Source organism: Phaethon aethereus (genome assembly GCF_964289735.1).
Source record: "Phaethon aethereus genome assembly, chromosome: 5".
Classification (NCBI taxonomy): Eukaryota; Metazoa; Chordata; class Aves; order Phaethontiformes; family Phaethontidae; genus Phaethon; species Phaethon aethereus.
The window spans coordinates 24,023,245-24,036,811 of record NC_138579.1 but is presented as its reverse complement, the minus strand read 5'-3'; the positions used below and the strand labels follow the sequence as shown (position 1 = coordinate 24,036,811).

At 40.5% G+C, this 13,567-nt stretch overlaps 1 protein-coding gene across 3 annotated transcripts in view; it reads left to right on the top strand.

Moving 5' to 3' along the window:
- The window catches only part of TSHR (thyroid stimulating hormone receptor), a gene marked incomplete at both ends in the record, with an annotated part of 70,304 nt that extends 57,212 nt beyond the window's left edge, over positions 1-13,092 (top strand). For all 3 annotated transcript variants that reach the window (XM_082001004.1, XM_082001003.1, XM_082001002.1), the window contains 2 exons: positions 9,910-10,098; positions 11,682-13,092. In XM_082001004.1, the coding sequence (XP_081857130.1) occupies positions 9,910-10,098; positions 11,682-13,092 (1,600 nt within the window). The remainder of the gene's footprint in view (positions 1-9,909; positions 10,099-11,681) is intronic.
- Positions 13,093-13,567: the final 475 nt, after the last annotated feature.

Here is a 13,567-nt window from a genome sequence, read left to right as displayed (position 1 = left end):
TCTGATGACTGTACAATCGTAGTACAATGGTAATACAAACTAAGGACTCTAGTAGCACACATAAAGGAAATTGAGACGGAGATGAAAAACTAATTTTAGACAGAATAAAGTTACTTCTGGCGCTATCTTTTCTTCTGTCTCATGTAATTTGTCTTTCAGTCTGATTTTTAGTCCTCCAAAGAACTCGTCACTAAAATTAGGAATTGCAATACAGAGTAAAAAAAAAAAATAAATTAAGAAGTTTAAGGACTTTAAGAAGAATCATATTCCCTGACTCAAATCATCTAGCATATAACATAGCACACAAGACTGATCATGGGGAGAACCGAAGTGCTGGAAGTGAGATTCCCACCTCCACTGCAAAGCCAGAAGGTGCCAGCAGTGCTGACTCCATGTAAGAATCAGTTTCACTTTCTGCTCTTCAGGAAAACAGCATATTTGTATCAGAATAACAGAGTATTGTTCACAGAAGGAATGCCTGTAGCTATCTATAATAACGAAAAAGTGCAGAAGGCATTATTTTTCTCCCAGAATCTTTCCAACTCCAGAAAATCAGGCTGGCTACCAGTGACATAGCAATCTACAGTAGAAGTTGTACTGGTCATAACCACTTTATGCTAAGAAGAGTTGTGTCCCTGCTGTGCAAAGCTGCAACTGATCTTTGATGGCAAGGTCATCATCAAATCTCTGGTTCTCTCTGTCCCCTGCACCTCAAGTCAGATGCATTGCCTGTGTGTAAATGGTAGCCTGTCTTCTGCTTCAGCCATCTAAATTACTTTGTCTTGTGGGGTGAAGAGGAAGATCTGGCTGAGGGCCCACCTTTCAGGGCCACATCATTCCTCCACATCACTTTCTACCACATGGTCCACTGGAGTTATTAGCAGAGTCCTTGGGAACAGGGTCTGAGACCAGTTCTGGGGACTATCAGGTTTTCCTTTCACCAGCTTGAGGGGAGAGAGAAGCAGAGACCATTCATGGAGTCATAGTTCTGAAGCAGATACCTTAAATAATTGGACATTGGAGGGACAGTCCATAGTAGTCAGTCATTCCAACAGCAAATCATGTCAAGGCCCTGGTCCACCATCAGAAGGAGAACTAGACATCTAGACAGAGCAAAAGAGGGTGTTCTGGAAGCAGAAGGCAACAGATCGGGAGGGAAACCTGAAAAAACTCACAAAGGGGCTGTTAAGCCTCCTGCTCAGGGAGCCTTTGTGGTGGCTGTTGCTCTTCTTCCTCCCTGCTAGTTGGATCACCTTCATTTCCACTGCTTCAGCTTTCAGAAGGGCTCAGGCCACCCACCCCTGAACTAAGATGGTCATTGTTGGAGGCTTGTGACAGAGGCTGTGTTGGTGCTGAGTAAGCCTTTTTCATTAGTATTTGCCTAGTAAGGCCTTTCTCTTAATATTGCACATGGCACCAGAGAAGCCCTTTCTTACTCTGTTCCTGGCCGGAAAGACATTTTTCGGTTGATGTAACTTTACCTGGACACCGTATTTCCATTACGCTACTACTTTGTCGTAACAAATACACAGTCTCAAAGTGAGGTGCGCTCGCCCGTTATGTCTGGGGTCTCGTACGGCTCACGGCACATCTTCCCTCCGAGGCTACAGGTGGCACAATGGGCTGAAAAGCTCCTTCTTGGGGATGGCAGAAGACAAAACACTCAGGATCTTAAGTCTAAGGGAGGTGAGAGCTTGCAGCAGCACAAGTTTTGACTCTTGGCGTTATTGTGGGTATATAAAGCACCAGTGTTGTTGTCAGACGAACAAGTAACGGCATGCTGCAAATGGTTGTGGGGTTATCATATGCTATAATAATGTTGCCAGGTAAACTCCCGCTGCAAGGGCTAGCTTTGAGGTGTGAGCGCTACACAAACCCCCTTGGTTTAGGGGCTAGAGATGACTTCCCAGGACATGCGTATGTAACGGTAAACAACTTCCTTCTCTCTGTTTTCAAGTTAGAGTTCTCAAATGCCTTGAAATTCTCCTAATCTTCTGTAATTATTGTGGTAGCCCAGCTGCCATTGATCCTCAATCTTAGGATGTGTTTTACATTTGCAGTCTAAACAGCCAGTTATTCATCTCCCGTTAGAATGACATACCTCCAGGACTAACAATAGTCCTAGTAGTATTTCTAATTAGAGATGTGGTCCTACAGTGACATTACAGAGAAAGGTATTGCTTCTCAAAGGCAGAAGGCATAAAATGGCAAAGTAAGCAACGGTAAATCAACAGTGACTAAAAAAGAGTATTTCACATCATGATCCTTTGATTTACTAGCTCTAAGCTGAAGATCTGGGGAAGGTGTCGTGGTTTAACCTTGGCCTGCAGATCAGCTCCACACAGCCACTTGCTCACCCCTGTATCCAGTGGGATGGGGGAGTGAACTGGAAGGGTAAAAGTGAGAAAACTCATGGGTTGAGATAAAGTTTAATAATTTAAAAAAGGATTGGGGGGTGGGAACAAAGGGGCAGGGGGCAAACCCAAAACAAAACAAGTGATGGAACAAAAACAATTGCTCACCACCAACTCACCGATGCCTAGCCAGTCCCCAAGCAACGGAAGTCCCAGCAAAATTCCACCCAGTTCTTATTGCTGAGCGTGATGTGATATGGTCTGGGATATCCCTTTGGTCAGGTGGGGTCAGCTGTGTCCCTTCCCAACTCCTTGTGCACCCCCAGCCTGCTCGCTGGTGAAAGTAGCAGAAAAGGCCTTGACGCTGTGTAAGCACTGCTCAGCAATAACAGAAACATCCCTTTATTATCAACACTGCTTTAATTCACAAACCCAAAACATAGCCCCAAACAAGCTACTATAAAGAAATTTAACTCTATGCCAGCCAAAACCAGTACAGAAGTGTGCAAGATATAACTAATTTTTAATATAATTTTAATAGCAGCTTTAGGGACTTCTGTTAGCCATGGATACCCAGGAATTATTCCACATGTGATGTAGGAAAGGTTTGTTATAAAGCAAGATATCTTCCAGCAACAATTTAGAGCAGAATCCTTCCACCTGAACAGACCTCTTAGGATCTTCATGAACTAGAACTACTTAAACAGGAACAGAATAGTTTCTTAAACTCATATATATGCACTGCCTTGAGAAGGCTGAAGTCTAAATGAACAAAAATTGAGCGGAACCCTAATATTTATTGTTGTGTCATGTCAATGGCCGTTAACATCTCCCACAGGAGGCAGAAATGTGCTTGAAAATGGTGCTTTATTACACACCCCTCACTGTACCATTGAGACTAATATTAATGAGTTAATTCTAGAGAGACCAGAGATTTGTTAACTTGCATAATAGCCTGAGAAGTCTGACCAATACAGCCCTTCCATATCCCCCTTGGGTAGTGTAAACAACTTGGCTTATTTTAATAAATAATTTGTTAAGTCATTTTTGGTTTAGGCATCTAGCTGTTGTTAGCTGGCATGGGAATTTGTGGACATTGAATCTTCCTCAAAAAGAAAGTTCTCCTTACAATACTGTTTCCTCTTGAACATTAAGTCTATGAAAAACAATTGACAGAAGATAAATATTCATTTTTCTGGGGCAATGGATGGTATTGCTTACAGTGGAAGCAGTATGGAAAAAGAAATTAAAAAAAGGAAAAAAAAAAAAAAGAAAAAAGAAAGGAACAGTTATGGAGCTCAAAAAAGATACTCTGTCTTGCCTCCCTACCAAGCTGGCAGAACTGATTGTCTCTGGACGATCCCTTGGAGTCTCTCTGGATGTCTCTGGAGTTACCTTTATGCACTCGTGAAGTGAGATAAGAATTTATGGTTGATGGGAATGTCTCACCCACAGATCTATCATTTACCCCTTTTTTTTTTTACCAATCAGGATTTCAGCAGAAACAGCAACTTAAAGGCTGAAATGCTGACCTTGGATCTACCCTAATAGGGTAATTTTCTTCCATTTTGGCTTTAAACAGAATCAATGAGACAATTTAACTACAAAGAATTGTGCCTGGCTATATGTACGTTGTGTGAGTTTAGCCATGCTCTCAGACCACCTAGTTAGATGGTATATTTAAGTAGGCATTAAAAAGTTAAGTAGGTTTTTTTTAAAATCTGCAGTTTACAATAGCAGAGGAAGCAGGGAGTGTGATCACTGAATAGAGGAGAACAGATGCCAATAATTCTGATCCCTTTGTCACTGCTGCATATGGATGTAAACATAGATTTCTCCCTTTAAAAAACTATTTTAACAGTATAATGACAGTACACTGCTCTTCACCTGAAAATGAAATCTTGGTTAGGATTCAGCAACTCAGTGGACCTGATTTACTACATGCACTAAGAGGAGCTGCTGCCTAGAGCACAAGTTCAACAGAATACCACAAAAATACTATCAGGATCATTATTCAGTTAGCTTTTGCAAAACATGCAGTTCAAATTCAAAACATTACTAACCCACACAAGATACATGCGAGTAATTAATTATTTTTAGAAAGCAGAAGTGCTCTTTAAAGCATAATTTCCCAATCTAGGTATGGGTCCTACCTTAGAAGGTTCTGTTCTGTTCCTGCCACTGGGCACTAGCGAGTCTTCAAGCAACAGGAGTACTCTGCATTTTGCTAATGAAACAATGCAAATTTGTAGATTTAAAGAATCTTTCAGTAGACAGAAATAATATCTGTAGTCTAAGCCCATCTATTGTGTATTTTATGCTTTTTGAAATCTGTATATCATTAGGTAAAAATTCCCAGTGGTACTATGACGCATTCAATCTCGTTTTCTCAATTATCTGTCTTTTAAATTCTCATTATTACTTGATTTCAGTCTACAGTTGCAAGTTGTCAGTGGTGAAAAAGATTCTTGACAAAAGCTATTGTCCTTGTATCTAGTTCTGAACTTTTGACTTCATAAAAACAATGATGAATTAGACCATAAAATAATAACCCAGAAAAAAATCAAATCTGAGCAGCTAAATACCTCTTTAACACTCGTATCATATATATGCAGTTTGTTCAGAAAACAACAGCTCTTAAATCATAAGCTATGTTTTATGCCCACATTCATCTGAAGCTCTCCAATGCCTCTGCAACATTCAGTCGAACATGCAAATTTCACGTAAGGTAAGCAACAGCCTAGAAATGTCACGTGAGATTCATAAGAAAGCATGCGAGGAAAAAACCAAACAGCTAACAAGCCGCAGTGTTCAAATTGGTTGAGTGCGCTTTGGTTGCTGTTACGCTCCACGGTGTAGAGCTCTGCGCGACGGCAGACAGACCGCTTCCAGTACCTGAGCGAGCTCTGGACCATGGCTACTTAAATGACACAGTCTGGTCTGGATCTGGGCTAGAAGTGAATTTTGCTGGCACTTTACCGTAATCCCAAACATTTGACCTCTCCCACAAGGAGCGTGGCTGCCTGGTTTCCGTATCAGCCTGTGTGGGGGTTTGTCAAAGGCCTTGTGGAACTCCCAGGAGACTCTGAGCAGATCTTAATCACAACACTCAGAGTGCTTTGCAGGGCAGGACTTAATTTAAAAAGTCTTAATAAAAAAAAACCCCTTTACATGCTGCTTTGCCCCCCGCATATGATATTAGTTGGTGGCTGCCTTCCTGCGGGGCTAAATTGGAGGTTACAAACCTCTTTTACCAATTCAACTACTTCTTCCTCGAGCTGCTTCAGAACTTTTTGGTGAAAACCATCCAGTCCCCATGACTTGTTATCATTCATTTCATCGGTTTCCTGCCTAACCTCTTTTAAAGTCACTTCACTTTGAGACAGATCCTCTTGACAAGTCTATCAGACCTCTTGTCCATTCTTTTGTGTTTCTTTAAGTCTGCCAGCTCTAGCTTAGCAGTAGTAGCAAGACATTCTTCTGTGCGATGTAAATGTTGCTACGTTTAAACATCTTAGTTATCAACATTATTAGATATTGATGAGGCTGACATAACTGCTGTCAGTTCCCATCTTTCTGAGCAGCCCAAAATCGACACTGATTGCACAATGACACAGAACAAAGAAATTATTTAGGAAAATGTGTCTTCTGTACGAAAGCAGACACAGATACTATAGTCTGGCAAACTCCAACCACTGGGATTCACGTTGCTCTGAAGATTAGTAATTATTATTGAAAACCTTTTCAATCCTCTGCTTTCTAGTTTGAAAACAGCTGCTATGCTGCTTGATGAAGATTGTGAATCTGAATGGATAATCCTTAAGACTGGATTTGTGAGGCAAAAAAAAATCCCTGTCAATCCCACACTTTCCTCTGACCAGCTGAAGTGTGGGCCTAGGTAGGGTAACTAAGACGTTATCTTCCACTGGGAGACAAATTATCACCGGACTCCCAGGAGGCTTCTCCATTTGCAATAGCGGTGGTACAGAGAGGTCACAAGACCTCTTGGTGGCAGACACCATACCAGCAGTTTAGGGACTTCCCAAACTGGGGATTTTGGAAACCTCCAAACTTCTGAGACATTGTGCTTAATATGGCCCATGGATGGGACCAACCACCTTTTGTCAGCCCTGCAACAGGATTAATCCTAAATCAATGAGAACTTCAAGGCAGCTGTGCCTGTATCTTCTCCCCAAGCAGAGTTTTGAAAAGAAAACCTACAATACCTAACTGCTTAAACACACACACATACACACGTACACAAAGGACTTCAAAGAATACAACAGAAATGAAATAGTCTGATCACTAATTCTTCCAAGCCCTTTCTTCTCGCTGAATAGACCTTTCTTTCAGACTTTTTAACGTCACTTGATAACACTCTTTGAGTTGCCACAGGCTTTGCAGGCTCCTCTCTGCTCCCAGGGAAGTCGTTTGCCCCAGCTGAGCCCTGGGCTGGCTGCTCCCTTCTGCTTGCAGCCCCCCAGGAGCTGCAGCTCCCTCCCCTGCGCGCCCGGGGCCCTGGAGCGGCTCCTCTCTGCGGCTGCTTCCAAAGCACAAGCCCCTGTCCCCCCTCCAGGATGTTCTTCCTGACCCAGCCATTTCTGATGGGAACGTGACACACCTGTGAATAAAACCAAAACAAAAAGGGATATTGTCCTTCTCGTTACCTTGCTACGTGGCCTGCACAACGAACCACCACGCTGGCTTTCACGATTTAATGATGCAATTCTGTGAAAAGATTATACCTTTTTTAATTTTTAAGTCTCTTGCCTCACATTCTTAGGTGCCCCAAAACTCATCTCAGAAGAGTGAATAATCATTCCCAATCACCTTCTTTACAACATGCATGGCATCTACGGTCTCCTACTGCTTCCAGTCCTGGCTTTTCCTAAGAGAAAAGTCCTTATCTACTCCTTATTATTTCATATATAAACAATTTGATACTTTTCATCATTCTTGCTGTAGCTTTCTGCGCTTTTATTTTAAACTGCATATAGTATTTATAGAACTGCATATAATATTTAAGGTGCATTCAGATTTACAAAGTGAAGTTTTTCTCTTCTATTTTCTATTTCTTTCACAAAAATTCTTAGCACTCTATCTCCCCTCTACATTACTAAATAGCATCGACCTGACATTTGCAGAGAGGACTCCAAGATCCCTCCAGAGCGCTAGCTAAATTAAACCCCATTGTCATCCACGTACAGTTAAGATTGCTTTTTCCTAAATGCACTTTGCATTCATCAATATTGAATCACGTCAGTTATTTTACTGCTCGGTCACTTAGTATTGCAGGATCCTTCCGCTGCTTTAGTCAATCAGCTTTAGCTTTCACTACCTTATTTTGTATCAGAAACAAAACTGGTTGCAGCTACTTTCATTTTCTTTCCAGACTATGAATATTTTAGTAGTACCAGCGCTAACCTGGCCTCTGCTGCGATGAGGTGTATATTCAGACACCAGTTCGTTTTCCATTCTTCCTCTAGCATGAAAACTTATCGTCTGTTCCCAGGCTTCTCCCCTCTTTTATTTTTTTAATTAATCCAGGAGAACCATTCTCCTTGTCACATAACAGACTAGTTATCTCAACAGCCCTTGATATCTGATTTTGTCAAGGCTTTTTCAGAAATCCCAATTCATTGTACAAACAGGATCATCTTTCTCCATATGCTTGTGCCAGAACACCTCCAAAGAACTCCCAAGAGTTTGTGAGATGTCATTTCCCTTCCAAAAGGTCTTAGCACCTCCCATCACACAGCATTTAACCATGTTGCCTTCCTGCAGGTAGCTGCCACCACCATGAGGACTTGAGGGAGACCCATGGGGGTTGCTGAAAGGCCAGCCTTGTCTTGGTAAGATCTAGTCCAAGATCTTATTTACCAAGATGTTTTGCTTCAGAAAGAGAGCTCTATAAAATAAGGAAATTAGTGAAAAACAAAAAGGAGGAGGCCACTAAGTTAAGGGACTGGAGCATCCATCACAGCAGGACAGGATGAGAGAGTTGGAAATGTTTAGTCTGGAGAAGAGTCAGGGGACTCTTACCAATGTGTATAAATACTTGGGGGGGGGGGGCACACAATGGGACGGGGAAGACAGAGCCAGGATCTCCTCAGTGGTGTCCAGCGACAGGACAGGAACCAACAGGCACAAACTAAAATACAGGAAAGTCCATTTTGACATAAGAAAAAACATCTTTACTGTGAGGTACTGGAACACATTGCCTCGAGAGGCTGTAGAGTCTCCAATCCTGGAGATACTGAGAAGTCAACAGGGCACAGCTCTGAGCAACCTGCTCCAGTGACCCTGCTTAGAGCAGGGAGGTCAAACTGGATGATCTGGAAACTCAACTATTCTGTGACTCTTTAAAAGATAAAATGATAGCAGGCAGCACTCAGACTTTTCTAAGAGACAATAAGAAACATATACTACTTGTCAAAAAGGACTCCAGAAGAACAAAAAAAGAAGTTTACATGTTTGAAATCAACTAGTTGTGACATATTCAAATATGTATGATAAAAAAAGAAGCTATTAGAAGTAAATAGCCCTCCTACAGAAAGGGGAAGCAATTTCTAACCCAATTTGAAAACAAATACAAGAAAATCAAAAGAAAAAGAAAAAAAGCAGAGCAAACCCAAGTGTTTCAGAAGCAATTTATTTAAAACATAAAATTAGTAATAATTTTCTTTCAGGTGCAAGAATCTAGCCAGTGGGTGAGACTTCTAGAGGGATAAGAACAGCACTCTTGGGAAACAATGCATAGAAAAAAGCTGAATTATTTATTATTAGGGTGTTCATAATGAAAGTGCTCAAACTACCTTCCTACACTAGAACCTTTTTTAGAGAGCAAAACTTCTTTACAGAGTATAACTCCGAGAAAACATCTTGACTTCAAGTGTCAGTAGAAGAGGTTTTGGGACAAAGCAAAAATTGAGTGGAAAACAGTAGCAGGACCAGACAACACTCACATGCCAGTTCTAAAGGCAATCCACCTCCTCCAAGAACTGTGCAATGTATCTGCTGAGGTGGACTCAGTACCAGAGAAATAGAAAGCAGCAAACATACGAAGTTTTCTGAGAGTTTCAGGATGGACTGAGATAGAAGATTTTAATTTCGGGTTATGAAGAACATTGTTTTAGTAATTACAATGCTTTCTATTGAAGTATTCCAATAAGTTAAAATGAGTCTAAAGAGATCTAAAGGAAAACAGCTCTTCCAAGGGAAGATGTAATTTCTTTAAAGAATTTTTTAAACTTTGTTTTTGCATCTGCTTTTGTATCTGATTGCCTTTAAAAGTGTAATTTTAAAAGTCCTGGTATTTCTTTATCATCCATATTCTGCACTATGAGATGTTAAAGACAAAAGCTTTAAAACACAGAGAAAAATCACAGGAGGAATTCATATCCTACTTGAAATTGAATGGTATCAGAACCTAGAAAAGTGATATGAAAAACCCACCTCCTCTAGGTTTGATTTTTGCTGTAGAATTCTATCAAACTCCTAAATAACTGTGAGAATCTGGATATTCTGACATTTGTCTTTTTCTTCCTTTACCTAGGGATGTCTCCAGAACAGCCGTTGCTAACCTTCCAGCCAAAGGACTGGAAAACCTTAAAGAACTAATGGCCAAAAATACGTGGGCTTTAAGGAAATTACCAGCTGTAAAGGTATTTCTTCAGCTAATGCGAGCTGACCTATCATATCCAAGTCACTGCTGTGCTTTCAAGAGCTGGAAAAAAAATGGCGGGTGAGTTTCACCAACTTACATTCAATTTTAAGGTATCTAAGTAAAGACAATGTTTTAGTATTAATATAAAATTATATCTATGGGCACTTTTGTGACCTTTTTTCCTAGATATAGAGGACTCTCTTTGAAACAGAGATTACAATTTCAAACTGACAGAAGAAAGAAATGTTGATATAACAATTTGTAGGATCTTTTGCAACAGCTCCTCCTTTTGTTGAGCCCAGAAGTAAAGGCGGAAAAAAGAAAAGGGTAAAGTGCTATAACACAGAATGTGCTGTAGCAAGGAGTGGAAAAAGAAAGGGGTTATAGCCTCATGTCTCATACATTTTCTAGCTGAAAAGCTCAGAATAAATTATTCGGTTATAACCTTGTAGACAGATTATTTCACATTCCATTTTGGCAGGATTTCTGGCCTTCTATCATAACAGGTGGCGATAGCTTTTGGAAATAAGAAATAAATACATTTATAGATGTCCTGATGCAACAGAACAATTCCTCTGCTGGGGGAAGGGAGGGGGAACGACCTACTGTGATTAGCAGCAGAATTTTACCGCAGAATGTAAGCCCATTGTAAATTTCTCCAAAGTTTAATAAGGTTTAGAGAATTCTCATCCAGGCCAGCCCCTGATTTAGGAAGACAGCCCCAGTCTTCACTGTTGCAGTATTTGTGGTTGGAATGCATAGTATATTAAAAATATGCTATGATAAGTGTATTAATTATTCAATAACAAGCTCAAAAAGGAATAACATTCACAATTACAACAGACTGGGAAAGTGAGGAGAGAAATAAAACAGAGGAGCGGAAAGATTCAAAACTTGGACAGGAAGAATGTGCAGAAAGAACCCAGCACAATCCAATGACTGAAAGAAACGAGTGTTTGCTTGTCTATTAGTAAAATTAGTAAAAAAATATTAGAAAATTTCTCACACTGAATTGTATGCAATCTCAAATTGTAAGCAACCCCAAATTCTACACACCTGGAAATGAGAAATCTTAAAGGTTATGTGATAGTGGATGACAGTAATAAAAAAATTTGATGCCAAATTGCAATTTTTTTTGCTAGTGAAAAGGATGAACAATTTTCAATTACAAATACAGGTGCATCACACCATGAAGTACAGGATTTCCAACTACTCGCTGCTAGGTAGCTGTAAAACACCTCCAGGAAATACACAAATTAAAATTCTGGAAATTCTGGGAAAATTTAATTTGTGAGCAAAAATTAAAAGGAAAGCAATATTGTGTATATTATCTAAGAAGTTATAAACAGCAGATAAAAGTCTTCTTACCTACTAAGAATGTAGATCCTGAGTAGGAAGCAGGATTATGGATGCTGAACAAGCCAAATTAAAACTGGGGATTGCTGATAGCAACAAAGGAAAAAGATAGTTTTAAGAAAAGCCCAGAAATGCTCAAGCTTATTGTTCACTATACATCCTGTTAACAGAAATATATCTGATCACTTTTTTATAGATATGTTTTTATTCATGGTGATTTGCTTTTGAAGTGTCCCCTTTGTCTACTTGCTGTACTCCAGTCAGATTGCAAATGCCAGTGGTGATTTCCCCATCCACTCTTTCAGAATCCTGGAGTACCTGACATGCAACCAGAGTGGCAGTCACAGTTTTCGTAAGAGAAGATCAGTCAAAGCTCTGAGAGGTCCATTTTACAAAGATTATGCAGAAGAATACACAGATCACACCGATACTGTGTATGACAGAAACACCGAGTTCACAAAATTTCATGAAAATTCCCATTATTACATCTTTTTAGAAGAGCATGGAGAAGGAGATTTTGGGTTTGGCCAAGAGCTCAAGAACCCTCAAATGGAAGACATCCAGACCTTTGACAGTCATTATGACTATCCTGTCTGTGGAGGCAATGAAGATGTAATATGCACGCCAGAGCCTGATGAGTTTAATCCCTGTGAGGATATAATGGGATATCAATTTCTGAGGATTGCAGTGTGGTTTGTGAACCTGCTGGCCATCCTAGGTAACATTTTCGTCCTTTTCATCCTTCTCACCAGCCATTACAAACTCACTGTACCACGCTTTCTGATGTGTAACTTGGCCTTTGCTGATTTTTGCATGGGGTTGTACCTCCTCCTGATTGCTTCAGTTGATCTCTACACCAGGTCAGAGTACTACAACCATGCTATAGAGTGGCAGACTGGCCCTGGTTGCAACACAGCTGGCTTCTTCACGGTCTTTGCTAGTGAACTCTCTGTATACACACTAACTGTGATCACCCTGGAGCGCTGGTACGCCATCACTTTTGCCATGCGCCCAGACCGAAAGATTCGCCTCCGGCATGCCTTGGTTATCATGCTGGGGGGGTGGCTCTCGTGCTTTCTTCTTGCCCTTTTGCCACTGGTTGGCGTCAGCAACTATAGCAAAGTCAGCATCTGCTTGCCCATGGACACTGAAACACCAGTGGCTGAAGCCTACGTTGTCTTTGTTTTAATATGTAACATTATTGCTTTTGTCATCATTTGTGCCTGCTACATAAAAATCTACGTAACTGTGCGAAACCCTCAGTACAAGTCAGGGGACAAAGACACCAAAATTGCCAAGCGGATGGCTGTGTTGATTTTCACTGACTTTCTGTGCATGGCTCCCATCTCTTTCCATGCTTTATCTGCCATTATGAACAAACCATTGATAACTGTCACCAATTCCAAGATTTTGCTGGTACTCTTCTATCCACTCAATTCTTGTGCCAACCCCTTTCTTTATGCTATTTTCACCAAAGCTTTCCGAAGAGACGTGTTCATCCTGCTAAGCAAGTTTGGTATATGTGAGCATCAGGCTCAAGTCTACAGAGGTCAGACAATCTCAGCCAAAAACAGCAGCGGCTCTTATGGGCAGAGAATCAGCCGAGGGATAGGTCAGATTTTTACAAGCATTCAAGACCCAGTCAACGATTACCTTCCTGCCATGACAACGCAGAACCAAATTCTCATGGAAGAATGCAAGCAAACTGAGCTATAACATCTCAAAGTATCACAGCCACAGTCTGGTCAAGAGGTGGTTGTGGACAGTGAATCAAGTGAGAAGATAACATTCTCCATACCCTTTTTCCCTAGCCTATCCTTTGTGATGTCTGAAAGTACCTTCAGTGTGGTCTTTTAGACAAGTTACTCATTTGAACATCTTGCCTCACACTCTTATCATGCAGGTCAAAAGATACTCTTCTGATGATAACGGTGGAAGTAGATGTGAACGCTCTATCTAAATAGGAAAATTAATAAATATTAACTCAGAAAATATGAAATATACCCTCATCTGAAAAATTTAAGGAAGCAGGAGACCAAGCATAAAACTTGGGGGTACTTGTATGACTAAAAAAAGGATATAAAGTTTTATAATTAAAATAAGATTATAAAAATATTAAAGGTTGAAGTCCTCAAATGCCATCTGCCTATGTGTCAAAAGGTTCAATTGGCTTTCTAATAGCAAATTTCTA